Here is a 22,835-nt window from a genome sequence, read left to right as displayed (position 1 = left end):
CCTCCCAAAGTGTTGGGATTACAGGCGTGAGCCACCACGCCTGGCCAGAACTGTGACTCTGCTTTTGTTTGTTTGTTTGTTGTTTTTCTCCCATGATACTTGGCACCTGGCTGGGAACATTGTAGGTGCTAGTGAATACTATTTGAATGAATTGGATCTACCTTTTATTTATTTATTTTTCTTTGAGGAGACAGAGTCTTACTTTGTTGCCCAGACTAGTCTCGAACTCTTGGCCTCAAGCAGTTCTCCCGCCTCTGCCTCCCAAAGTGCTGGGATTAGGCGTGAGCCATTGTGCCCAGCCAGGATGTCTCTTTAATAGGTACGTCTGGGCCGGGCGCAGTGGCTCATGCCTGTAATCTCAGCACTTTGGGAGGCCGAGGCGGGCGGATCACGGGGTCAGGAAATTGAGACCATCCTGGATAACACGGTGAAACCCCGTCTCTACTAAAAATACAAAAAATTAGCCAGGCGTGGTGGTGGGTGCCTGTAGTCCCAGCTACTCGGGAAGCTGAGGCAGAATGGCGTGAACCCGGGAGGCGGAGCTTGCAGTGAGCAGAGACCGTGCCACTGCACTCCAGCCTGGGCGACAGAGGGAGACTCTGTCTCGGGGGAAAAAAAATAGGTACGTCTGGCCGAGCACGGTGGCTCACGCCTGTAATCCCAGCATTTTGGGAGGCTGAGGCGGGCGGATCACCTGAGCTCGGGAGTTCGAAACCAGCCTGACCAACAGGGAGAAACCCTGTCTCTACTAAAAATACAAAATTAGCCGGGCGTAGTGGCGCATGCCTATAATCCCAGCTATTCGGGAGGCTGAGGCAGGAGAATCGCTTGAATCCGAGAGGGGGTGGTTGCGGTGAGCTGAGATTGTGCCATTGCGCTCCAGCCTGGGCAACAAGAGCAAAACTCCCTCTCAAAAATAATAATAATAATCACAGTTCTATACAAAGTGCAGAATAAGAAAACAGCATTAACTATTTTAATGCTATTAAATGGGGAGCATTTCAGTTGCTTCTCCAAACAGACAACACCCATATCCAGAATTTGTTTGGCTTTCCAGTACAATCAAAAACACACTCATTAAGTTCTCTCCCTATTAAACTGTCTCCTTTAGTTTAAAGAACTTCACTGGCCCCAGTCTGTACCTTCCCAGCCTGTCCTTGAACGGGGCTAGACTGCGAGATGTGTCTAAATGCAGCCTCCTAATGCCGGACCTTTATCTCCTTTTCTTCTCACCTCAAGGATATCCTATCCCCACTAGGAGGTCTAGGTCAAAAGCTACCTCTGTGAAGTTTCCTCTGATCACCTAGCAGGAGCGATCTCAGCTCCTTTTCCTTGAGGCAGTAGACTTTTCTCCCAAGAACAGTAGGAGAAGCCTTCCCAGAGCACATGGCATTTGAGTTAATCGCGAAAAGAAGAGTTCTCTAGACAGAGAAAGGAGGGACGAACATTCTAGAAAGAACAGCAGAGTGAAGGCTGGAAGTTCAAGATTGTGTACCCAAAATGTGAGGATTTGAGGCAGAATATATCAGATGAGAATGGTAAAGGAAGTGACCATCCTGATACAGTCTGTAATGGCTGAATCGGAGTGACTACTCAGAAGGCATACAGGGCCGGGCGTGGTGGCTCACACCTGTAATCTCAGCACTTTGGGAGGCTGAGGAGAGAGGACACCTTGCGGCCAGGAGTTTGAGACGAGTTTAGGCAACATGGCAAAACCCCGTCTCTGCTAAAAATACAAAAATGAGCCGGGCGTGGTGGCACATACCTGTAATCCCAGCTACTTGGGAGGCTGAGGCAGGAGAATCGCTTGAACCCGGGAGGCAGAGGTTGCAGTCAGCCGAGATGGCGCCCAGCCTGGGCGACTAAGTGAAATTCCATCTCAAAAAAAAAAAAAAAAGCAAAAGAAAACAATTTGATATTTCAGAACAGCATCTCACTTTGCACATGTGAACTGGGCACCATAATCATTTCAGCGCTTGGGTCTGCTGTGGGCTAGAATCCATTCCTGGTATTGGTGGAGATGGGATCTGAGATGGGAAAATCGGCGATGGGCTTGGTTTCAGCCATGTGAACTCCAGGTACCCTGGAGAGCCATCCAGAACACAGCTGGAAATTCTGAGGGAGGAAGTCGGAGCTGGAGGTGGGGCTTGGTGGTCACAGTACAAAAACGAGCTTCAGGAACCATATAGAGCTTATGGAGAGACCCCAAATAAGGAACAGTGCTCACCTCGGGGAAATGGATTTATGGTTTTTGCGTTTTGTCTCATTTTGAGACGAGATCTTGCACTGTGGCCCAGGCTGGAGTGAGTGCAGTGGGGGGTCATAGCTCACTGCAACCTCCACCTCCTGGACTCAAGATCCTCCCACCTCAGCCTCCAGAGTAGCTGGGACTACAAGCACGCACCACCATGTCCCGCTAAGTATTTTCTTTTTTGTAGAGACGGTGACAGGGATGGGGTCTCACTGTGTTGCCCAGGCTGACCTCAAGCCCCTGGCCTCAAGGTTTCCTCCCTCCTCAGCCTGTCAAAGTGCTGGGATTACAGGCATAAGCCACCGCACCAGGCCTGGAATTACAATTTTTTTCTTTTTTTTTTTTTTTTTTTTTGAGACGGAGTCTTGCTCTGTCTCCCAGGCGGGAGTGCAATGGCGCGATCTCGGCTCACTGCAAGCTCCGCCTCCCGGGTTCATGCCATTCTCCTGCCTCAGCCTCCCGAGCAGCTGGGACTACAGGCGCCTGCCAACACGTCCGGCTAATTTTTTGTATTTTTAGTAGAGATGGGGTTTCACTGTGTTAGCCAGGATGGTCTCGATCTCCTGACCTCGTGATCCGCCCGCCTCGGCCTCCCAAAGTGCTGGGATTACAGGCTTGAGCCACCGCGCCCGGCCACAATTTTTTTCTTTTCTTCTCTTTCGCCCCTCCTTTTTCACTGGAATTACAATTGATGTGATTTTCTTCTTTATATTTTTCTATATTTTATGATTATGTTTTTATTTTTATTTTTTTTTATTTTTTATTTTTTTGATGCGTATCAAATATATTAGGAAGGTTGCACATGGGAAGTCGGGGAATAAAAATGGGGGGTGGGAGTTAAAATAAATGAGAGAGGGACTTTATGTGGATCAGTGATAATAACTCAATCCCCTATTTGACAAGAGGGAGAAGGAAGAGGAAGAAAAAGAAAGTGGGATAAAGGATCAGAAAGGGAGGAAAATAGAAAAAATTAGAGTATGACTCCAGGGTAGACCTGTTTTGTTGTCACTGAGTTGGTTGGTTGGTTTGTCTGTTGTATTTTTCATGTTTCGCCAACTTGGCCAGACTGGTCTCGAACTCCTAGCCCAAAGTGATCAACCCGCCTCGCCCCCAGAGTGCCGGGACCACAGGCGTGAGCCACCACGTCCAGCCCCCACATTGCTTCTGGTCTCCGTGGTAGACCTCCCAGACGGGGCGGCCAGGCAGAGATGCTCCTCACTTCTTCCCAGACGATAGGTGGCCGGGCAGAGGCGCTCCTCACTTCCCAGACGATGGGTGGCCGGGCAGAGGCGCTCCTCACTTCCCAGATGGGGCGGCCGGGCAGAGGCGCTCCTCACTTCTTCCGGACGGGGCGGCCGGGCAGAGGCGCTCCTCACTTCTTCCCGTATGGGGCGGCCAGGCAGAGGCGCTCCTCAATTCTTCCCGGACGGGGCGGCCGGGCAGAGGCGCTCCTCACTTCCCAGACGGGGCGGCCGGGCAGAGGCGCTCCTCACTTCTTCCCGGACGGGGTGGCCGGGCAGAGGCGCTCCTCACTTCTTCCCGGACGGGGCGGCTGGGCAGAGGCGCTCCTCACTTCTTCCCGGACGGGGCGGCCGGGCAGAGGTGCTCCTCACTTCCCAGACGGTGGGTGGTCGGGCAGAGGCGCTCCTCACTTCCCAGACGGTGGGTGGCCGGGCAGAGGGGCTCCTCACTTCCCAGACGGGGCGTCCGGGCAGAGGCGCTCCTCACTTCCCAGACGGGGCGGCCGGGCAGAGGCGCTCCTCACTTCTTCCCGGACGGGGCGGCCGGGCAGAGGCGCTCCTCACTTCTTCCCGGACGGGGCGGCCGGGCAGAGGCGCTCCTCACTTCTTCCCGGACGGGGCGGCTGGGCAGAGGCGCTCCTCACCTCCCAGACGATGGGTGGTCGGGCAGAGGCGCTCCTCACTTCCCAGACGGTGGGTGGCCGGGCAGAGGCGCTTCTCACTTCCCAGACGGTGGGTGGCCGGGCAGAGGCGCTCCTCACCTCCCAGACAATGGGTGGCCGGGCAGAGGCGCTCCTCACTTCCCAGACAATGGGTGGCCGGGCAGAGGCGCTCCTCACTTCTTCCCGGACGGGGAGGCCGGGCAGAGGCGCTCCTCACTTCTTCCCGGACGGGGCGGCCGGGCAGAGGCGCTCCTCACTTCCCAGACAGTGGGTGGCCGGCCAGAGACGCTCCCCACCTCCCAGACGGGGCGGCGGCCGGGCAGGGGCTGCAATCCCAGCACCCTGGTAGGCCAAGGCAGGCGGCTGGGAGGCGGAGGCTGCCGCGAGGCCAGACCACGCCACCGCACTCCAGCCCAGGTAACACGGAGCACCGAGTGAGCGAGACTCCGTCTGCAGTCCCAGTACCTCGGGAGGCTGAGGCGGGCAGAGCACTCGGCGTCAGGAGCTGCCGACCAGCGTGGCCAAGATGGCGAACGCGTGCCTGCAGCCAAAGGAGAAAAAGCAGGCAGCGGTGGCGCGCGCCGGCAGTCCCAGGTAGTCCGCGGCGCGGGCAGCAGGGAGCCGAGTAGATTGCAGCCGGGGCCACAGAGGGAAAGAAAGAGAGAGAGAGAGAGGGAGGGAGGGAGGGGGGGAGGGAGGGAGCTTTATGATTATGTTTTTATAATGACTACATTATTAGTTTGTTTTTGAGACAGGGTCTCACTCTGTTGCCCAGGCTGGAGTGCAGTTGCACAATCTTAAGTCACTGCAACGTCCGCCTCCCAGGCTCAAGTGATCCTCCCACCTCAGCCTCCCAAGTAGCTGGGACCACAGGCACGCAACACCATGCCCAGCTCTTTTTTTGTATTTTTGGCAGAGACAGGGTCTCACCATGTTGCCCAGGCTGGTCTCAGATTCCTGAGCTCAAATGATCCGCCCACCTAGGCCTCCCAAACTGCCAGGATTACAAGCGTGAGCCACCACTCCTGGCTCTTTTTCTTTCTTTCTTTTTTTAAATACATTTTAAAAACTATTTTAGGCTGGGCAGGGGTGGCTCACGCCTGTAATCCCAGCACTTTGGGAGGCCGAGGCGGGCAGATCACGAGGTTAGGAGTTGGAGACCCTGTCTGTCTCTACTAAAAATATAAAAATTTAGCTGGGTGTGGTGGTGCGTGCCTGTAGTCCCAGCTACTCGGGAGACTGAGGCAGGAGAATCGCTTGAACCCAGAAGGCAGAGGTTGCGATGAGCCGAGATCGCGCCACTGCACTCCAGCCTGGGCGACAGAGTGAGACTCCATCTAAAAACAAAAACAAAAAAAAATATATTTTAATACAGACACGTCTCACTATATATTGCCCGGGCTATTCTCAAACTCCTGCCTCCTGGGCTCAAATGATCCTCTCAGTTTGGCCTTCCAAAGTACTGGAATTACAGTCATGAGCCACCGCACCTGGCCCTGGTTTTATTTCTCTTAATGGCCTCTCCTTCCTCTTTAGCCCACAGGCTCAGCCTTTGACCTCTCTCTTGAGCTCCGCGGCTTCAGGGGCAACTAGACAGCATCAATTCTAGCAGCCTAAAATCTTGAACTGTTTCCCCTTCCTGTCTTTCCACAGCACCTGCTTCAGGCCTTTATTATTTCTGCCCAAAATTGCTGTGATATTGACTTTTTGCTTAAAAAAAAGTTTTCAGTTGCATTCAAATTATGTATTATCATGGTAAAATGAAAACAGTTCCAAAAAGAAACATATATCAGTGTGCAGATGGATGGATTTTTAAAAAACATAAAAACATAGTTCCAAAGAAAATCAAATACTCCAGCCGGGCGCGGTGGCTCAAGCCTGTAATCCCAGCACTTTGGGAGGCCGAGGCGGGCGGATCACAAGGTCAGGAGATCGAGACCATCCTGGCTAACACGGTGAAACCCCGTCTCTACTAAAAATACAAAAAAATTAGCCGGGCGTGTTGGCGGGCGCCTGTAGTCCCAGCTACTCGGGAGGCTGAGGCAGGAGAATGGCGTGAACCCGGGAGGCGGAGCTTACAGTGAGCCGAGATCGCGCCACTGCACTCCAGCCTGGGCAACAGAGCGAGACTCTGTCTCAAAAAAAAAAAAAAAAAAAAAAAAAAAAAGAAAATCAAATACTCCTACAAAAAGCAGCCCGGCCACACTCCTCTAACCACTTCCTGCTCCCCTGGGGCATCCATTTCCAACTCCTTAAATGTTTCCTCTAGTCTTTAGCTCTATATTTTTAATAATTCATATACTGCTATTTTCAGTTTCAGTTTTTTCTTTTTCCTTTTTTTTTTTTTGAGACAGGGTCTCGCTGTGTCACCCAGGCTGGAGTGCAGTGGTGTGATCAAAGCTCACTGCAGCTTCGAAGTCCCTTTCTCAAGCAGTCCTCCAGCCTCAGCCTCTAGAGTAGCTGGGACCACAGGCATGTGCCACCCAGTTAATTTTTGTATCTTTTTTTTTTTTTTTTTTTTTTTGAGACGGAGTCTCGCTCTGTCACCCAGGCTGGAGTGCAGTGGCGTGATCTCGGCTCACTGCAAGCTCCGCCTCCTGGGTTCACGCCATTCTCCTGCCTCAGCCTCTCCAAGTAGCTGGGACTACAGGCGCCCGCCACCACACCCGGCTAATTTTTTGTATTTTTAGTAGAGACGGGGTTTCACCGTGGTCTCGATCTCGTGACCTCGTGATCCGCCCGCCTCGGCATCCCAAAATGCTAGGATTAGAAGCGTGAGCCACCGCGCCCGGCCTCTTTTTTTTTTTTTTTTTTTTTTTTTGAGACAGAGTCTCGCTCTGTTACCCAGGCTGGAGAGCAGTGGTGCAATCTTGGCTCACTGCAGCCTCCACCTCCCGGGCTCAAGCGATTCTCCTGCCTCAGCCTCCCAAGTAGCTGGGATTACAGGCTCCTGCCACCACCCCTGGCTAATTTTTGTATTTTTTTTTATTATACTTTAGGTTTTAGGGTACATGTGCACAATGTGCAGGTTTGTTACATATGTATCCATGTGCCGTGTTGGTTTGCTGCACCCATTAACTCATCATTTAGCATTAGGTATATCTCTTGATGCTGTCCTCCCCCCTCTAATTTTTGTATTTTTAGTAGAGACAGGATTTCACCATGTTGGCCAGGCTGGTCTCCAACTCTTGACCTCAAGTGATCCACCTGCCTTGGCCTCCCAAAGTGCTGGGATTACAGGCATGAGCCACCACACTCAGCCTAATTTTTGTATCTTTTGTAGAGACAGGGTCTTGCTGGCTATGTTGCCCAGGGTGGTCCTGAACTCCTGAGCTCAAACGATCCGCCCACCTCAGCCTTCCAAAGTGCTGGGATTACGGGCGTGAGCCACCTCGCCTGGCCTAGTTTTTCAGTTATAAATATTAGCTATTGACTTTCTTCAGTGGAAGATGAAGACTCAGCCCCACAAACACCACACACATATGCAAACATATTCCTGAAAGAATTATATTGCAATTGGCTAAATCAGCATGCAGCGTGTAACTTATGATTATGCATTATTCACAGATGATTCTTGTGGTAAACTCATTACATTTCCTTTCTTTTGTTGTCTCTGGATGACTTCAGTCTGTTTTTACTTCGTTTTCTCTGGACCTATCTCTGCTCTGGCTCCAGACTGACAGAACTGTAACTCTTCTCTCAATATATGCAACACATCCGGCAGGCACTGTCCTTCCCATCTGTCTCCTGCCTCCCCTCTCATTCCTCTCCATGGTATCCAGCACACCGTGGCACTCTAATGTTTACAGCTTCCAATGGATGGTTCCTTAAAGCAAACAGAATTAAACCAAACTGTGGCCTGACCTTTGAGGCCCTCCACAATCCATCCGCCATCTTGGTACTTCTTCCCTCAAACTCCTTATGCTTTCAAAACCTAGATTTATCTAGGTTTTTTTTTTTTTTTTTCAGTGGAGTCTCACTGTATTACCCAGGCTGGAGTGCAGTGGCACAATATTGCCTCACTGCAACCTTGCAACCTCTGCCACCGAGGTTCAACCGATTCTCCTGCCTCAGCCTCCCAAGTAGCTGGGATTACAGGTGCCTGCCACCACGCCCAGCTACTTTCGTATTTTTAGTAGAGACGGGGTTTCACCATCTTGGCCGGGCTAGTCGTGAACTCCTGACCTCGTGATCCACCTACTTCAGCCTCCCAAAGCGCTGGGATTACAGGCATGAGCCACTGCGCCCAGCCGGTTTTTTGTTTCTTTTTTTTTTTTTTTAGATGGAGTTTGGCTCTTGTTGCCCAGGCTGGAGTGCACCTCTGCTCACCACAACCTCCGCCTCCTGGGTTAAAGGAATTCTCCTGCCTCAGCCTCCCGAGTAGCTGGGATTACAGGCATGCGCCACTATGCTCAGCAAATTTTGAATTTTTAGTAGAGACGGGGGTTCCTCCATGTTGGTCAGGCTGGTCTTGAACTCCCAACCTCAGGTGATCCGCCTGCCTCGCCCTCCCAAAATGCTGGGATTACAGGTGTGAGCCACCACACCCCACCATTTTTGTTTTGGTTTGGTTTGGTTTGTTTTTTTTTTTTGAGATGGAGTTTCCCTATTGTTGCCGAGGCTGGAGCGCAATGGCCCGATATCAGCTCACTGCAACCTCCGCCTCCCAGGTTCAAGCAATTCTCCTGCCTCAGCCTCCCGAGTAGCTGGGATTAATGGTGCCTGCCACCATGTCTGGCTAATTTTTTGTATTTTTTTTTAGTAGAGATAGGGTTTCATGATGTTGGCCAGGGTGGTCTCCAACTCCTGACCTCAGGCAGTATGCCTGCCTCGGCCTCCCAAAGTGCTGAGATTACAGTTGTGAGCCACTGCACTGGCTTATCTAGGTTTTAAAATACTACGCCAGCCAGGTATGGTGGCTGTTGCAAGTAATCCCAGCACCTTGGGAGGCTGAAGCAGGAGGATTCCATGAGCCCAGAAGTTTGAGACCAGCCTGGGCAATATGGTAACATCCGGCCTCTACAAATAATTTTTAAAATTTACCCAGGCATGGTGGCATGTACCTGTAGCCCCAGCTACTCAGGAGGCTGAGGTGGGAAGATCACTTGAGCCTGGGAGGTCAAGGCTGCAGTGAGCTGTGATTGCCCCCCTGCCCTCTAGCCTGGATGACAGAGTGTGACCCTGTCTCTAAATATAAACAAAATTAAAAAGATTCTCCCCTAAAAAGATCCAGGGCTCCTTGAAAAAGGAGTGGGGCTGGACAAGTCCGGGGCCGGGCACGGTGGCTCAGGTCTGTAACCCCAGCACTTTGGGAGGCCAAGGTGTGTGGGTCACCTGAGGTCAGGAGATCAAGACCAGCCTGGCCAACATGGTGAAAACCCCTCTCTACTAAAAATACAAAAATTAGCTAGGTGTGGTGGTGCATGCCTGTAATCCCAGCTACTTGGGAGGCTGAGGCAGGAGAATTGCTTGAACCCGGGAGGTGGAGGTTGAAGTGAGCCAAGCCTGGGTGGCAAAGTGAGACTCTGTCTCAAAAAAAAAATGTGAGTCTGGAACATTTTGTACCTGACAGTAAGGCACTGCTCAAATCCTGATGCAGAAATGTCAAAGGGCGGCCGGGCGCGGTGGCTCATGGTTATAATCCCAGCACTTTGGGAGATCGAGGCGGCCGGATCATGAGGTCAGGAGATCGAGACCACGGTGAAACCCCATCTCTACTAAAAATACAAAAAAAGTTAGCCAGGCGTGGTGGCGGCCGCCTGTAGTCCCAGCTACTCAGAGAGGCTGAGGCAGGAGAATGGCGTGAACCTGGGAGGCGGAGCTTGCAGTGAGCCGAGATTGCGCCACTGCACTCAGCCTGGGCGACAGAGCAAGACTCCGTCTCAAAAAAAAAAAAAAAAAAAGAAATGTCAAAGGGCACAGGCGCTAACTGGCCCAATCTGGAACAATTTAGACATGTATTTTATTTTGTCTATTTAGAGACAGAGTCTCACCGTGTCACCAAGGCTGGAGTGCAGTGGCATGATCTCGGTTCACTGCAACCTCCATCGCCTGGGTTCAAGCGATTCTCTTGCCTCAGCTTCCCAAGTAGCTGGGATTACAGGCATGCGCCACCACGCCCGACTAATTTTGTATTTTTTGAAGAGATGGGGTTTTGCCATGTTGTCCAGGCTGGTCTCGAACTCCTGAGTTCAAGCAATCCACCCACCTCGGTCTCCCAAAGTGTTGGGATTACAGGCATAAGACACCATGCATGGCCATTAAATTTCTTGGGTGTGATTTCGTAGTCTAGTTGTGTTAGGGAACATCTTTGTTCTAGGGAGATAGAAGCTCAAGTATTTAGGGGTAAAATGTCTTAGTCCATTTGCGCAGCTCTACCTAAATCCCTGAGACTGGGTAATGTACAAGGAACAGAAATTTATTTGGCCACAGTTCTGGAGACTGGGTAGTCCAAGATCAAGGTGCTGGTTCTGTTATCTGGTGAGGGCTGCTCTCTGCTTCCAACATGGTGCCTTGATGTTGCAATCTCCTTGTGGGGAAGAACCTGTATCTTCACATGGCAGAAGGCAGAAGGGCTAGAGAGCCGAACACTGCTGAAACCTTTTATAAGGGCCTTACTCATATTCATGATGGAGAAGCCCCATGGCCTAATCACTTCTTTTTTTTTTTTTTTTTCCGAGACGGAGTCTTTCTCTGTCGCCCAGGCTGGAGTGCAGTGGCGCGATCTCGGCTCACTGCAAGCTCCGCCTCCCGGGTTCACGCCATTCTCCTGCCTCAGCCTCCCGAGTAGCTGGGACTACAGGCGCCCGCCACCGCGCCCGGCTAATTTTTTGTACTTTTAGTAGAGACGGGGTTTCACCGTGTTAGCCAGGATGGTCTCGATCTCCTGACCTCGTGATCCGCCCGCCTCGGCCTCCCAAAGTGCTGGGATTACAGGCTTGAGCCACCGCGCCCGGCCTAATCACCTCTTAAAAGCCCCACCTTTTGGCCGGGCGCGGTGGCTCACGCCTGTAATCCCAGCACTTTGGAGGCCGAGGTGGGCGGATCATGAGGTCAGGAGATTGGGACCATCCTGGCTAACATGGCGAAACCCCGTCTCTACTAAAAATATGAAAAATTAGCCAGCGTGGTGGCGGGCACCTGTAGTCCCAGCTACTCGAGGGGCTGAGCCAGGAGAATGATGTGAACCCAGGAGGCAGAGCTTACAGTAAGCCGAGATCCTGCCACTGCACTCCAGCCTGGGCGACAGAGCGACACTCCGTCTCAAAAAAAAAAAAAAGCCCCACCTCTTAATACGATCACAGTGGCAACACCAGAATTTTGGAGAGGACATATTCAAACCATAGCCATGTCATAATGTTGCAACCTATTTTCAAGTAATTCAGCCAAAAAGCTGGGGGGAGAAATGTCTGTAGGCCGGGCATGATGGCTCATGCCTGTAATCCCAGCACTTTGGGAGGCAGAGGTGGGAAGATTGCTTGAACCCAGGAGTTTGAGACCAGCTTGGGCAATATAGTAAGATCTCATCTCTACAAAGAAAAAGTTTTTTGGCCTGACATGGTGACTCACGCCTGTAATCCCAGCACTTTGGGAGGCCGAGGCAGGTGAATCACCTAAGGTCAGGAGTTCGAGACCAGGCTGAACAACATGGCAAATCCCCGTCTCTACTAAAAATACAAAATTAGCCAGGCAGGGTGGCGCATGCCTGTAATCCCAGCTACGGGAGGCTGAGGCAGGAGAATCACTTGAACCCGGGAGTAGGAGGTTGCAGTGAGCCAAGATTTCACCATTGTATTCCAGCCTGGACAAGAGCGAAACTCCAACTCAAAGGAAAAAAGAAAAAAAAGATCTCGTTGCCGGGCGTGGTGGCTCATGCGTGTAATCCCAGCACTTTGGGAGGCCGAGGCGGGCAGATCACGAGGTCAGGAGATCGAGACCATCTGGCTAACATGGTGAAACCCCGTCTCTACTAAAAATACAAAAAATAATTAGCCAGGCGCGGTGGCGAGCGCCTGTAGTCCCAGCTACTTGGGAAGCTGAGGCAGGAGAATGTCGTGAACCCGGGAGGCGGAGCTTGCAGTGAGCCGAGATCACGCCACCGCACTCCAGCCTGGGTGACAGAGCAAAGACTCCATCTCAAAAAAAAAAAAAAAACAGAATTGTGTCACACAGGCCAGATGCGGTGGCTCATGCTTATAATCCCAGCAATTTCAAAGGCAAGGTAAGAGGATCGTTTGAGATTGAGTCTGAGGCCGCGGTGAGCTATGACCACACCACTGCACCCCAGTCTGGGTGATAGCGCAAGACCCCGACTCCAAAAATAAAAAAGAAAAATCACAAAGAATTGCATGGCAGGGTGCCTACCTTTCACAGCTTGAACTGCTGCAGGAACTTTCCTTTTTTTTTGAGAAGGGGTGGGGAGACACAATCTCTGCTAGTGATTCTCCTGCCTCAGCCTCCCAAATACCTGGGATTACAGGCGTGCACCACCACGCCTGCCTGATTTTTGTATTTTTAGTAGAGACAGGGTTTCACCATGGTAGCCAGGCTGGTCTCAAACTCCTGCTGGGATCACGGGCATGAGCCACCACACCCGGCCACCTTTAGAGTTTTCTTACCACCAGGTTTTCCTCTCTCAATATCTTTCTCTCATTTCCTGCCTTAAAACTCTAGCTTGGCATCTGGGCGCAGTAGCTCATGCCTGTAATCCCAGCACTTTGGGAGGCCGAGGTGGGTGGATCACTTGAAGTCAGGAGTTCGAGACCAGCCTGGCCAACGAGGTGAAATCTCGTCTCTACTATTTTTACAAAAGTTAGTCGGACGTACAGGCGGGTGCCTGTAGTCCCAGCTACTTGGGAGGCTGAGGCAGGAGAATTCCCTTGAACCCGGAGGTGAAAGTTGCAGGGAGCCGAGGTTGTACCACTGCACTCCAGCCTGGGAGACAGAGCAAGATTCTGTCTCCAAAACAAACAAAAAAACCCTGTAACTTGAGATAAGCCTTCTCTTCTATTGTTTTTCGTTAAAAAATAAAAATTAAAAATAGATGTAGATGCTGTGTTGCTAAGGCTGGCCTCAAACTCCTGGCCTCAAGTGATCCTCCCGCCATGACCTCCAAAACTGCTGGGATTGTAGGTGTGAACACTGCACCCAGCCTTATGTTTTTTTCTACATAAAAAACAACACAGGATTATCTTCCAGAGCTAATAAATATGTTCAAATAACCACAACCCCATTAAGGAAAAATAAGACTTGACAGGAAATAATCAGACCAAGGTGATCACATTCGCTGTGAAGGTGAGAAAAGTTGATCTTTATTATGTTTCCCCAAGAGACGCACTGCATTGTTCTCTTGAAAACACACAGCTCATGCCCTCCTTTAGAACACACATCCTCTTTAAAGTAACATACAAACATGCCAATGCAAGGTAAAAAAATTACATCTGAATTCTCACATTTCAAACATACACTAAATATGAAATAAACATTTATTTTTATAAGAATTTAGCGGAACTACTACATCGCTGGAAACACTCCTGGTTTCTTACTTTTCCCCAAGGACTCCTAGAAGTACCCCAACCCCCACCCCCACCCCCACCCCTGCTCCTAGGAGGACAACGTGATCACTGTATTCAGCTCCAACAAGAACGGTCCAGGTTCTTCTAGATGATCTGCACACATCGCTCCTCTCCTCCTTCCTGGTGTCTGCCATTAGCATTGGAATAAAGTTCCTGCTGAAAATCCGCATCTCCCCTGGGCCCAGTGTTCTGGAAGTGAGAGAGACGATGTGACGCTTCAAGGAGGCAGCTCTCTAGACAGGAAGGTTATTCACGTCCCATGTCAAGTCTAACTAGAGTTCAGAGCAATTGAGAAATGCACAGAAATGCACTTTTATCTCCTGCCTTTCATTCTATACCCTGCTTCTGAACCATCGTGTTCAACTGTGATACTCACACTTTGGTGACCATGACTCCAAAACTCACTTAATACACCCAAGGTCAGCCCCAGTGATCTGCTTCATAGCAAGGACTTTGGGTGGGTCTGCCCAGGGAGTAGGGCACCCTCAGAGAATGTGGCTTTGAACTTCATCACAGCTGGGGCCTTTCGTGTCACTTAAGATCTAAACTTGTAACCATGCTAGCTCTGTTTCTAAAGTGACAACATCGTGAACCACGAGTCCGGAAGCCTAATCCTAATCCTCCCTCCTCATGACGAAGTCTCATGCTCTGTGCTCAACGTGGTTAGCTGCACAAAATGTAAACCAAAGCTTCACTGAACCCTCGACGCAAATCGGTACCTCAGGTGCGTCAATCATAATGAACCTCCCCGAACTCAGTATTTATGATTATTCTTGAGGCAGGGTCTCACTCTGTCACCCGGGCTGGAGCGCAGTGGCAGGATCAGGGCTCCCTGCGGCCCTGACCTCCCAGGCTCCAGCGATCCTCCCGCCTCAGCCTCCTGAGTTGTTGGGAGTAGAGATGCCTCCCACATCGCCTGGCTAATTTTTGTATTTTTGTGGAGGGGATCTCGCCATGTTGCCCAGGCTTGAAGCCGGATCAAGCATTTGGGTTCTTCGGATTTCCGAAATAGACCCCAATATTCTGCCTATACCCCAGAGGATGCAGATGTACCTTCTCTCAGGCCGATGACCTCAGGCCTCCACGGTCCCTGGAGCTCTAGGAAAGGCGAGCGCGATCTCGCGCCCACACCCAATGCTGTGGGTCATAAGCCTGGATCTGGAAAACCAGACGCCCTTTGAGAAGACAGGGACTCCCCAGGATACCCCTCCCTCCCCTCATCCAGCCTCCAGCCCACCCGATTCCTCCCCACCTCCTCCACCTCCCCAGGCCCCACCCACCTCCTCCAACTCCTCCGGGGAAACCCAAGCCCTGCAGCGCATGGAACAGAAGAACTGGAACCGAAGCTTGTGGAACAAGGCTATCTGAGAGCGGTTCTCCCTGGCCCTCCCGGTCATGGAATGGCGTAACTGGAACCGACGCTTATGGAACAAGGGTACGTGAGAGCGGGTCTCCCCGTACAGGAAGTAGAAGATGTTTTGTTTGGGGGCCTCGTCGTCCTCCTCCATGTCATTGGCCAGGTAGCTGGGGACAGAAATCAGGTTACTGCTCAGGGGCACCACCAGGAGAGACCTCCGGCTGAGGTCAGCTTCCCAGAGAGGAGGGCAGGGGACCGTCCCTAGCTCAGGACTGGCACCCACCCTGCAGAGAGCCACGCCTTCCTCAGGAGGGCTCTGCTGGACAGAGACCTGATCAAGGGCGTCTCCCACTCCTTCAGGATGGAGACAAAAACCTAATTGGTGACCAAGAGTGGTGGCTTTTGCCTGGAATCCCAGCACATTGGGAGGCCGAAGCAGGAGGATCACTTGAGGCCAGGAGTTTGACACGGGCCTGGGCAACATAGCAAGACCCTCACCTCTATTACAAGTATAAGAAATATGCCAGACGCGGTGGCTCATGCCTGTAATCCCAGCACTTTAGAAGGCTGAAGCGGGTGGATCGCTTGAGACCAGGAGTTGGAGACCAGCCTGGTCAACATGGAGAAACCCCATCCCTACGAAAAATACAAAAATCATCCTGGTGTGGTAGCATATGCGTTATTCGTATCTCCTCAAGAGGCTGAAGCATAGGAATTGTGTGAACCCAGGAGGCGGAGGTTGCAGTGAGTCGAGATTGGGCCACTCCATTCTCCAGTCAGAGCAAGACTCTGTCTCAATAAATAAATAAATAAATAAATAAACAAACTGTCCAGGTGTGGTGGCACAGCCCTGTAGTCGGAGCTAATCAAGAGGCTGAGGTGGGAGGATCGCTTGAGCCCAGGATATGGAGGCTGCAGTGAGCTATGATCTCACCACTGCACTCCAGCTTGGGGGACAGGGCAAGTCTGTCTCAAAAAAATAAAAGAAATTGGATACATTGATATCTTGCCAGGACCCTGCCTTCTACAGGCGTCTAGTCTAATGGGACTGGGAGTAATCAGGGCAGATGACCTTATCCCAGTGTCCAGGATGTAACTAGAGAGCTATGGGCATGCAGAAGTTGGAAGATGAGGGAAGGCATCCCAGAGGCTGTGGGGTGAACTGAGTTCAAGGAATGGGTCCTTCCCTTCAGAACCACATGTGTGCGGGACACGCAGACAGAAAACACAAAAGCAAAGTCGGGTGGAGGGCATTTGGAAGAAGCAGTGAAGCCAAACCAGAGAACACCAAGATGGCGGAGCCAGTGTGCCTGTAGGGATTGTAGAGAGGGCGGAATTGGCACTGTGGACCCTGGCCTCGGTAGAGAAAGACATCAGCTAATGAAGTTGTTCAGATGGGCAGTGAGGTTGTCATGCTTTGGAAAGATGCTCAGGCTGCCCTAGGAAGCCCCCTGGCTTGGGGAGAGACTCCAGGAGACCCTAGCAGGGAGCATTTGACAGTGGATTCGAGTGATGCGAGGGGGACCTGAACAGTGATCTCTGTCATGGGAACCCGGAGGAGGTTGATGGCGTTTGTGGTTGATGTGGGAAGGACAGAGAGAGAACCAGAAACATCTACTTGCTGGGGGAAGTGTCATGTCCATTCCTCTGCTCCTTTTCTTCTCTCCTTGGGAGCGGTTTATAGTTCCTTTTGTTTTATTTATTTATTTTTTTGAGATGGAGTCTCGCCCTGTCGCCCAGGCTGGAGTGCAGTGGTGTGATCTCACTCACTGCAAGCTCCGCCTCCCAGATTCATGCCATTCTCCTGCCTCAGCCTCCCGAGTAGCTGGGACTACGGGCACCCGCCACCACACCTGGCTAATTATTATTATTATTTTTTTTTAAGTAGAGACGGGGTTTCACCGTGTTAGCCACGATGGTCTCGCTCTCCTGACCTTGTGATCCACCCGCCTTGGCTTCCCAAAGTGTTGGGATTACAGGCATGGGCCACCGCACCCGGCCTCTTTTATTCTTTTATTTGTACACTGGCATTGGATTTTTGGGATTTTTGGCTTTTTTTTTTCTTTCAGAAAAGTCTCGCTCTGTCACCCAGGCTGGAGTACAGTGGCTTAACCTTAGCTTACTGCAACCTCCACCTCCTGGGTTCAAGGGGTTCTGTTGCCTCAGCCTCCCGAGTAGCTGGGATTACAGGTGCACACCACCACGCCCGGCTAATTTTTCTATTTTTAATAGAGACGGCGTTTTCCCACGTTGACCAGCTTGGTCTCGAACTCCTGACCTCAGGTTATCCGCTTGCCTCAGCCTCCCAAAGTGCTGGGATTACTGGCGTAAGCCACTACGCGCAGCCTGAGTTTCTTTTTAGAAACAACAGTCTAAGATGCTATAATCCTGTCTTTTTTGTACACAGAGTAAAGAGGACAAATAGGTGAAAGAATAAATGAAAGGCTGGAATCCCACTTCCCCGGCTGTCCCAGGGCATTAGATATTGACTGATAGGAGGTAGCAAACCACTCACAGAGCCAGGAAGAAATGAATGCGTTGGTATTGCCAGGAGAGGAGGCCGGCCCGCCTAAAATACGCTATGACCATAGCCAAGAGGTACTGATGGAGAGAAAAGAACACAGAGAAGGAGAGGTCACATCTTGGGAGAGGAAGATTGTGGAGATAGTGGAATGGGGGACTGGGGAGGGGTTGCCCATCAGAGAAGGGACCTCAGCGTTGGGGTGACTGTGCTCATGTGGAAATTGCGGGGTGGAGGGGTATTCGAAGGTCGGATGCAAATCCGAGAAGCCAGAGGAAGGGTTTTCGGTGATGCTTCCAGGATGGTGGGCTCTGATGGGATCTCTGGAGGGGGTGTGTCTAGGTCGGCTGGTGTCAGGAGGGTCTTTTGTGTGCCAGGCAGAGAACTGTCCCAAAGAGCTGAGAGTAGAGGGGCCAGGAGCTTCAGGGCTGCGGCCAGACTGTGGCCGAGGGCTCAGATCCCAAACGACCTGTAGGAGAGGCAGGGGCCACTCATTCACTCTGCAAGAGACCAGCAAGTCCCGAGGGAGATGCTGACAAATCATAAAAATAGCCAGGAGTGGCGGCTCAAGCCTGTCATCCCAGTACTTTGAGAGGTGGAGGCAGGAGGATCACGTGAGCCCAACAGTTTGCGAACAACCTGGGCAACACAGTGAGACCCTGTTTCTACGAATATTTCAAAAATTAGTTGAGCATGGTGGCATGTGCCTAGTGGCAGCTCTTCAGGAGGCTAAGCAAAGAGGATTGCTTGAGCCCAAGAATTAGAGTGAGCTATGATCATGCCACTGTACTCCATCTTGGGGAGCAGAGCTGGACTCTGTTTCAGAAAAAAAAAAAATGTGTGGAGGCCGAGACTCAAGACCGTGGGAGCTGCTCGGGCACAGTGGCTGATGTCTGTAATCTCAGCACTTTGGGAGGCCAAGGCAGGTGGATCACCTGAGGTCAGGTGTTCAGGACCAACCTGGCCAACATGACAAAACCCCGTCTCTACTAAAAACACAAAAATTAGCCTGGCGTGGTGGTTCACGTCTGTAATCCCAGCTGCTTGGAGGCTGAGGCAGGAGAATCGCTTGAACCCAGGAGGCATCGGCTGCAGTGAGTCAAGATCGAGACACTGCCCTCCAGCCTGGGCAAGAGAGCAAGACTCTGTCTCACAAAAAAAACAAAAAAACAAAAAACTGTAGGAGCATCTGGTGGGAGGTGGTGGAGGGAGAACTGTGGGTTTGGAAACTGCGCCCTCCCCCTGGCCGTGCATTGGAACAGGAACACAGTTACATGGAGAGCAACCTTACCTTGTCCGACACCCTCAGATCTTTGTCCCAAGCCAGGAATCTTTTAATGACAGGATCCTCTGTGATTAGAGAGCAGATGTCAGCATGAGAAGCAGGACAGGGTTTCCGTGGGAGCAGCAGGGCAGCGAGGAGAAGTGTGCCTCCTGGGGGGAAGTCTCAGGATTGTGGCCACGGGTGAGGTGGATGGGAGAGGGGAGAATGAGTTTCTTTTTTTTGAGACAGAGTCTTGCTCTGTCCCCCAGGCGGGAGTGCAGTGGCGCAATCTCGGCTCACTGCAAGCTCCGCCTCCCGGGCTCACGCCATTCTCCTGCCTCAGCCTCCCGAGTAGCTGGGACTACAGGCGCCCGCCAACACGCCTGGCTAATTTTTTGTATTTTTAGTAGAGACGGGGTTTCACCATGTTAGCCAGGATGGTCTCGATCTCGTGACCTCGTGATCCGCCCGCCTCGGCCTCCCAAAGTGCTGGGATTACAGGCTTGAGCCACCGCGCCCGGCCGGGAGAATGAGTTTCACTGGGCAAGGGAGAGAGGCTCCTGCTCTGAGAATCCCCTGAGAAGAGGCCGAAGGAGGCCCTGAGTGTGAGCATCTACAGGATGTAGAGCTGGGAATCAGCCAGGACCCCCTCCAGCAGACACGGAGGGACCACTGCAGAGTCATAAAGGAATTCCCATCATTTCCTCATGAGACAGTCACATCAGGGTGTGACCATGGCCTTGGTATCCTCCACTATGGATAGAGACACTTAGATTTAGAAAAGTCAGTAAGAGACATTAAGTTTCAGAGGGCACAGCTGAAACCACTTTCTTTGTTTATTGATTTTGTTTTTCTTCATTTGATTTTTATTTTTATTTATTTATTAGTTTATTTTGAGACAGAGTCTTGCTCTGTGGGCCAGGCTGGAATGCAGTGGCGTGATGTTGGCTCACTGCAACCTCTGCCTCCCGGGTTTAAGCGATTCTCCTGTCTCAGACTCCTGAGTAGCTGGGACTACAGGCATGAGCTACCGTGCCCAGCCTTGGTTTTTCTCTTGACACAGAGTTTTGCTCTGTCACCCAGGCTGGGGTGCAGTAGTGCAGTCATAGCTCACCGCAGCCTCAAAGTCCTGAGTTCAAGCAATCCTCTTGCCTCAGCCTCCCAACGTGCTGGGATCTCAGGCAGGAGCCACCGCGCCTGGCCCAAAACCAAGCTTTCTTATCCCAAGCGCCAACCTTTGTCAAGTCTACCTAATCCTCTGTCGTCTCCTAAGTGTCCCTCATGAGTGATCACTTCAGAGTCCTCCCGCATGGAGAGCTCACCCAGTAGTGGGGGCATATTTTTCCCATTGGAAAACTGTGGTTATTGGAAGTTTCCTCTTTTTAGGAAGAACAGGATTGGAGGTGCCTTCTGGGGTGTCCTACCGAGCAGCCTGTTGAAGGCCTCGTGGTGCTCAGGGAGCATGAGCAACACTCGCTGTCGCTTGAGTTCCTTCTGTGGCTCCTCTGACGACTCCTCAGATTCGTCCGACCACTCCTTCTTCCTTTTCAGGCAAAAGGACCTACCTGGGGGGCTGTGATCTCCCCCAGGGGCTGAGTAAAGAAACCAGGCCACCGTGTAACGCTTCTGCAACTGATCCCCTTAGAGCCCGACCGCAAACCCCAAACCACTATCCATCCTCCCCAGCCTCACAGACTGCTGGCTTCTCCAAGCCATGTTTCTGACTTTCTCCTCTGCTCAACCCCACGTGCCGCTCCTTCCCCTCCCCATTCTTCTGTCTTTCTGTCCTCTGAACACTGCCTCATGTCCTTCCCTGGTCCCTGGCTCTCTCAGTCCCTCCTTTTTTTTTTGTTTCGAGATAGAATCTTGCTTTGTCGCCCAGGCTAGCGTGTAGTGGTGCAATCTCAGCTCACTGCAACATCCATCTCTCAGATTCCAGTTATTCTCCTGCCTCAGCCTCTCAGGTAGCTGGGATTACAGGTGCCTGCCATAATGCCCAGCTCAATTTTGTCCTTTTAGTAGAGACGGGGTTTCACCATCTTGGCCAGGCTGGTCTCAAACTCCTGGCCTCAAGTGATCTGCCTGCCTTGGCTTCCCCAAGTGCTGGGATTACAGGGGTGAGTCACTGCACCCGGTCTGAATTTCTCCATTCTTCCCACACACCCTCCTCAGGTTCTCCTTCCTGACCTCTGGCCCTTCTTTTTTTTTTTTGACACAGCGTCTCACTCTCTCACCCAGACTGGAGTGCAGTAGCATGATCTCGGCTCACTGCAACCTCTTCCTTCCAGGCTCAAGCGATTCTCCTCTCTTAACCTCCCGATTAGCTTGGATTACAGGTGCGCACCACTACCGCCTGGCTAATTTTTGTACTTTTAGTAGAGATGGGTTTTCACCATATTGGCCAGGCTGGTCTTGAATTCCTGACCTCAGGTGATCGGCCCGCCTCGGCCTCCCAAAGGGTTGGGGTTACGGACGTGAGCCACTGTGCCCGGCGCCCTTCCTTCATCTTAGTGAATCCTATCCCACTTCTTCTTCCTCCAGTCCCCTCACCTGATGGTCCCGACACTTTATCATCCACCACCTCCTGGAGGGGGTACCCCGAGGTGCTCCGCTGGGGGCTCTGCTCATCCTGGGGGTGCGGTAGACAGCAGGTCATGATGTTTCCCATAATCTATCCCCTCTCACGGAAACTAGTCTCTGTTCTGTCCGTGGCCTTCTCGTGGGCACTGGTAGGATCCCGAAGAGTGTGTTATCAATTCTCGAGACTGGGAGAAGTCAGGAGTGGAGATCAGCTCTGAGAAGATGCTGTTATCCAACTGAACTTCCAGGTGCCCACAGAGTCCGGTCCTTCCAATCAGGAAGGTCGGAATCTCTGATGTCATCGGTCAGTCCAACCTGGCAACGAGTTTGAAAAGAAACACATGTAACTGCCAGGCTGATCTCTTGTCCTGGAGACCCTGAGTGAATGGTATCTCCTGCCACTGTCCTAACCGCAGACCATTGTCCAAAAGCATCTTCAGGGTCTCCGCATCCCTCTGTTCCCTGTCCCAGCAGAGGCATGAGCCACCATACCTGGCCACTTTTCTTATCTATCTTTGTTATGTGGATGACTTGTGTTAACACAAATAAGATGCTGCTTGTCATCTTTAAAGAAAATAGGTGGCAACAATAGCAAGTCTTTTTTTTTTTTTTTTTGAGACGGAGTCTCGCTCTGTCACCCAGGCTGGAGTGCAGTGCGCGATCTCGGCTCACTGCAAGCTCCGCCTCCCACGTTCACGCCATTCTCCTGCCTCAGCCTCTCTGAGTAGCTGGGACTACAGGTGCCCGCCACCACGCCCGGCTAATTTTTTTGTATTTTTAGTAGAGACATGGTTTCACCGTGGTCTCGATCTCCTGACCTCGTGATCCGCCCGCCTTGGCCTCCCAAAGTGCTGGGATTACAAGCATGAGCCACTGTGCCAGGCCAGCAAGTCCTGTTTTTATCTGTACTTATGAGGCTATAATTAAATGCCAAAAATTAATGCTAAGAATTAAAATGCACATAATAATAGACTTTACCTCACAAACTGGCTTCAATTATTCAATGAGACTTACATGTATTACTTAAATGAGGTTAAATTTAACCTTTAAAAAATGATTTATTGTGGCTAGGCACAGTGGCTCACGCCTGTAATCCCAGCACTTTGGGAGGCCAAGGCAGACGGATCACTTGAGGCCAGGAGTTCAAGACCAGCCTGACCAACATGGCAAAACCCCATCTCCGCTAAAAATACAAAAATTAGCCAGGCGTGGTGGTGCATACCTGTAATCCCAGCTACTCAGGAGGCTGAGACACAAGAATCGCTTGAACCCGGGAGGCAGAGGTTGCAACGAGGTGAGATCACACCACTGCACTCTAGCATGGGCAACAGAGTGAGGCTGTGCCTTAAAGAAAAATTATTTTGGGGGATGATGGGGTGTCACT

General features: G+C 51.5%; 1 protein-coding gene and 1 long non-coding RNA gene across 3 annotated transcripts; one reads left to right on the top strand and one right to left on the bottom strand.

Moving 5' to 3' along the window:
* Positions 1-13,443: 13,443 nt before the first annotated feature.
* Positions 13,444-21,562, bottom strand: LOC129489794 (speedy protein E12-like). Of its 2 annotated transcripts, XM_055292918.2 has the most exons (7): positions 21,422-21,562; positions 20,296-20,463; positions 18,899-18,957; positions 17,602-17,687; positions 15,010-15,253; positions 14,783-14,887; positions 13,444-13,918 (listed from the first exon to the last, which is right to left on the bottom strand). In XM_055292918.2, exons 1-6 carry the CDS (start codon positions 21,537-21,539, stop codon positions 14,828-14,830), a joined length of 735 nt encoding a protein of 244 aa, XP_055148893.1. In that variant the 5' UTR covers positions 21,540-21,562; the 3' UTR covers positions 13,444-13,918; positions 14,783-14,827. The 2 variants fall into 2 exon arrangements, 1 of the variants encoding a protein (XP_055148893.1); XR_010122573.1 differs by lacking the exons at positions 13,444-13,918; positions 14,783-14,887; positions 21,422-21,562 and having other exon boundaries at positions 15,196-15,253; positions 17,602-18,076; positions 18,899-19,041; positions 20,296-20,590.
* Positions 15,079-15,912, top strand: LOC134731330 (uncharacterized). Its single transcript, XR_010113514.1, has 2 exons — positions 15,079-15,164; positions 15,447-15,912. It is a non-coding gene; the product is annotated as an uncharacterized lncRNA (long non-coding RNA).
* Positions 21,563-22,835: the final 1,273 nt, after the last annotated feature.

The sequence above is a fragment of the Symphalangus syndactylus genome, chromosome 9 (assembly GCF_028878055.3).
Source record: "Symphalangus syndactylus isolate Jambi chromosome 9, NHGRI_mSymSyn1-v2.1_pri, whole genome shotgun sequence".
NCBI lineage: Eukaryota > Metazoa > Chordata > Mammalia > Primates > Hylobatidae > Symphalangus > Symphalangus syndactylus.
Note: the sequence above shows the minus strand (reverse complement) of the source record. Positions and strands in the feature narration are given on the sequence as shown.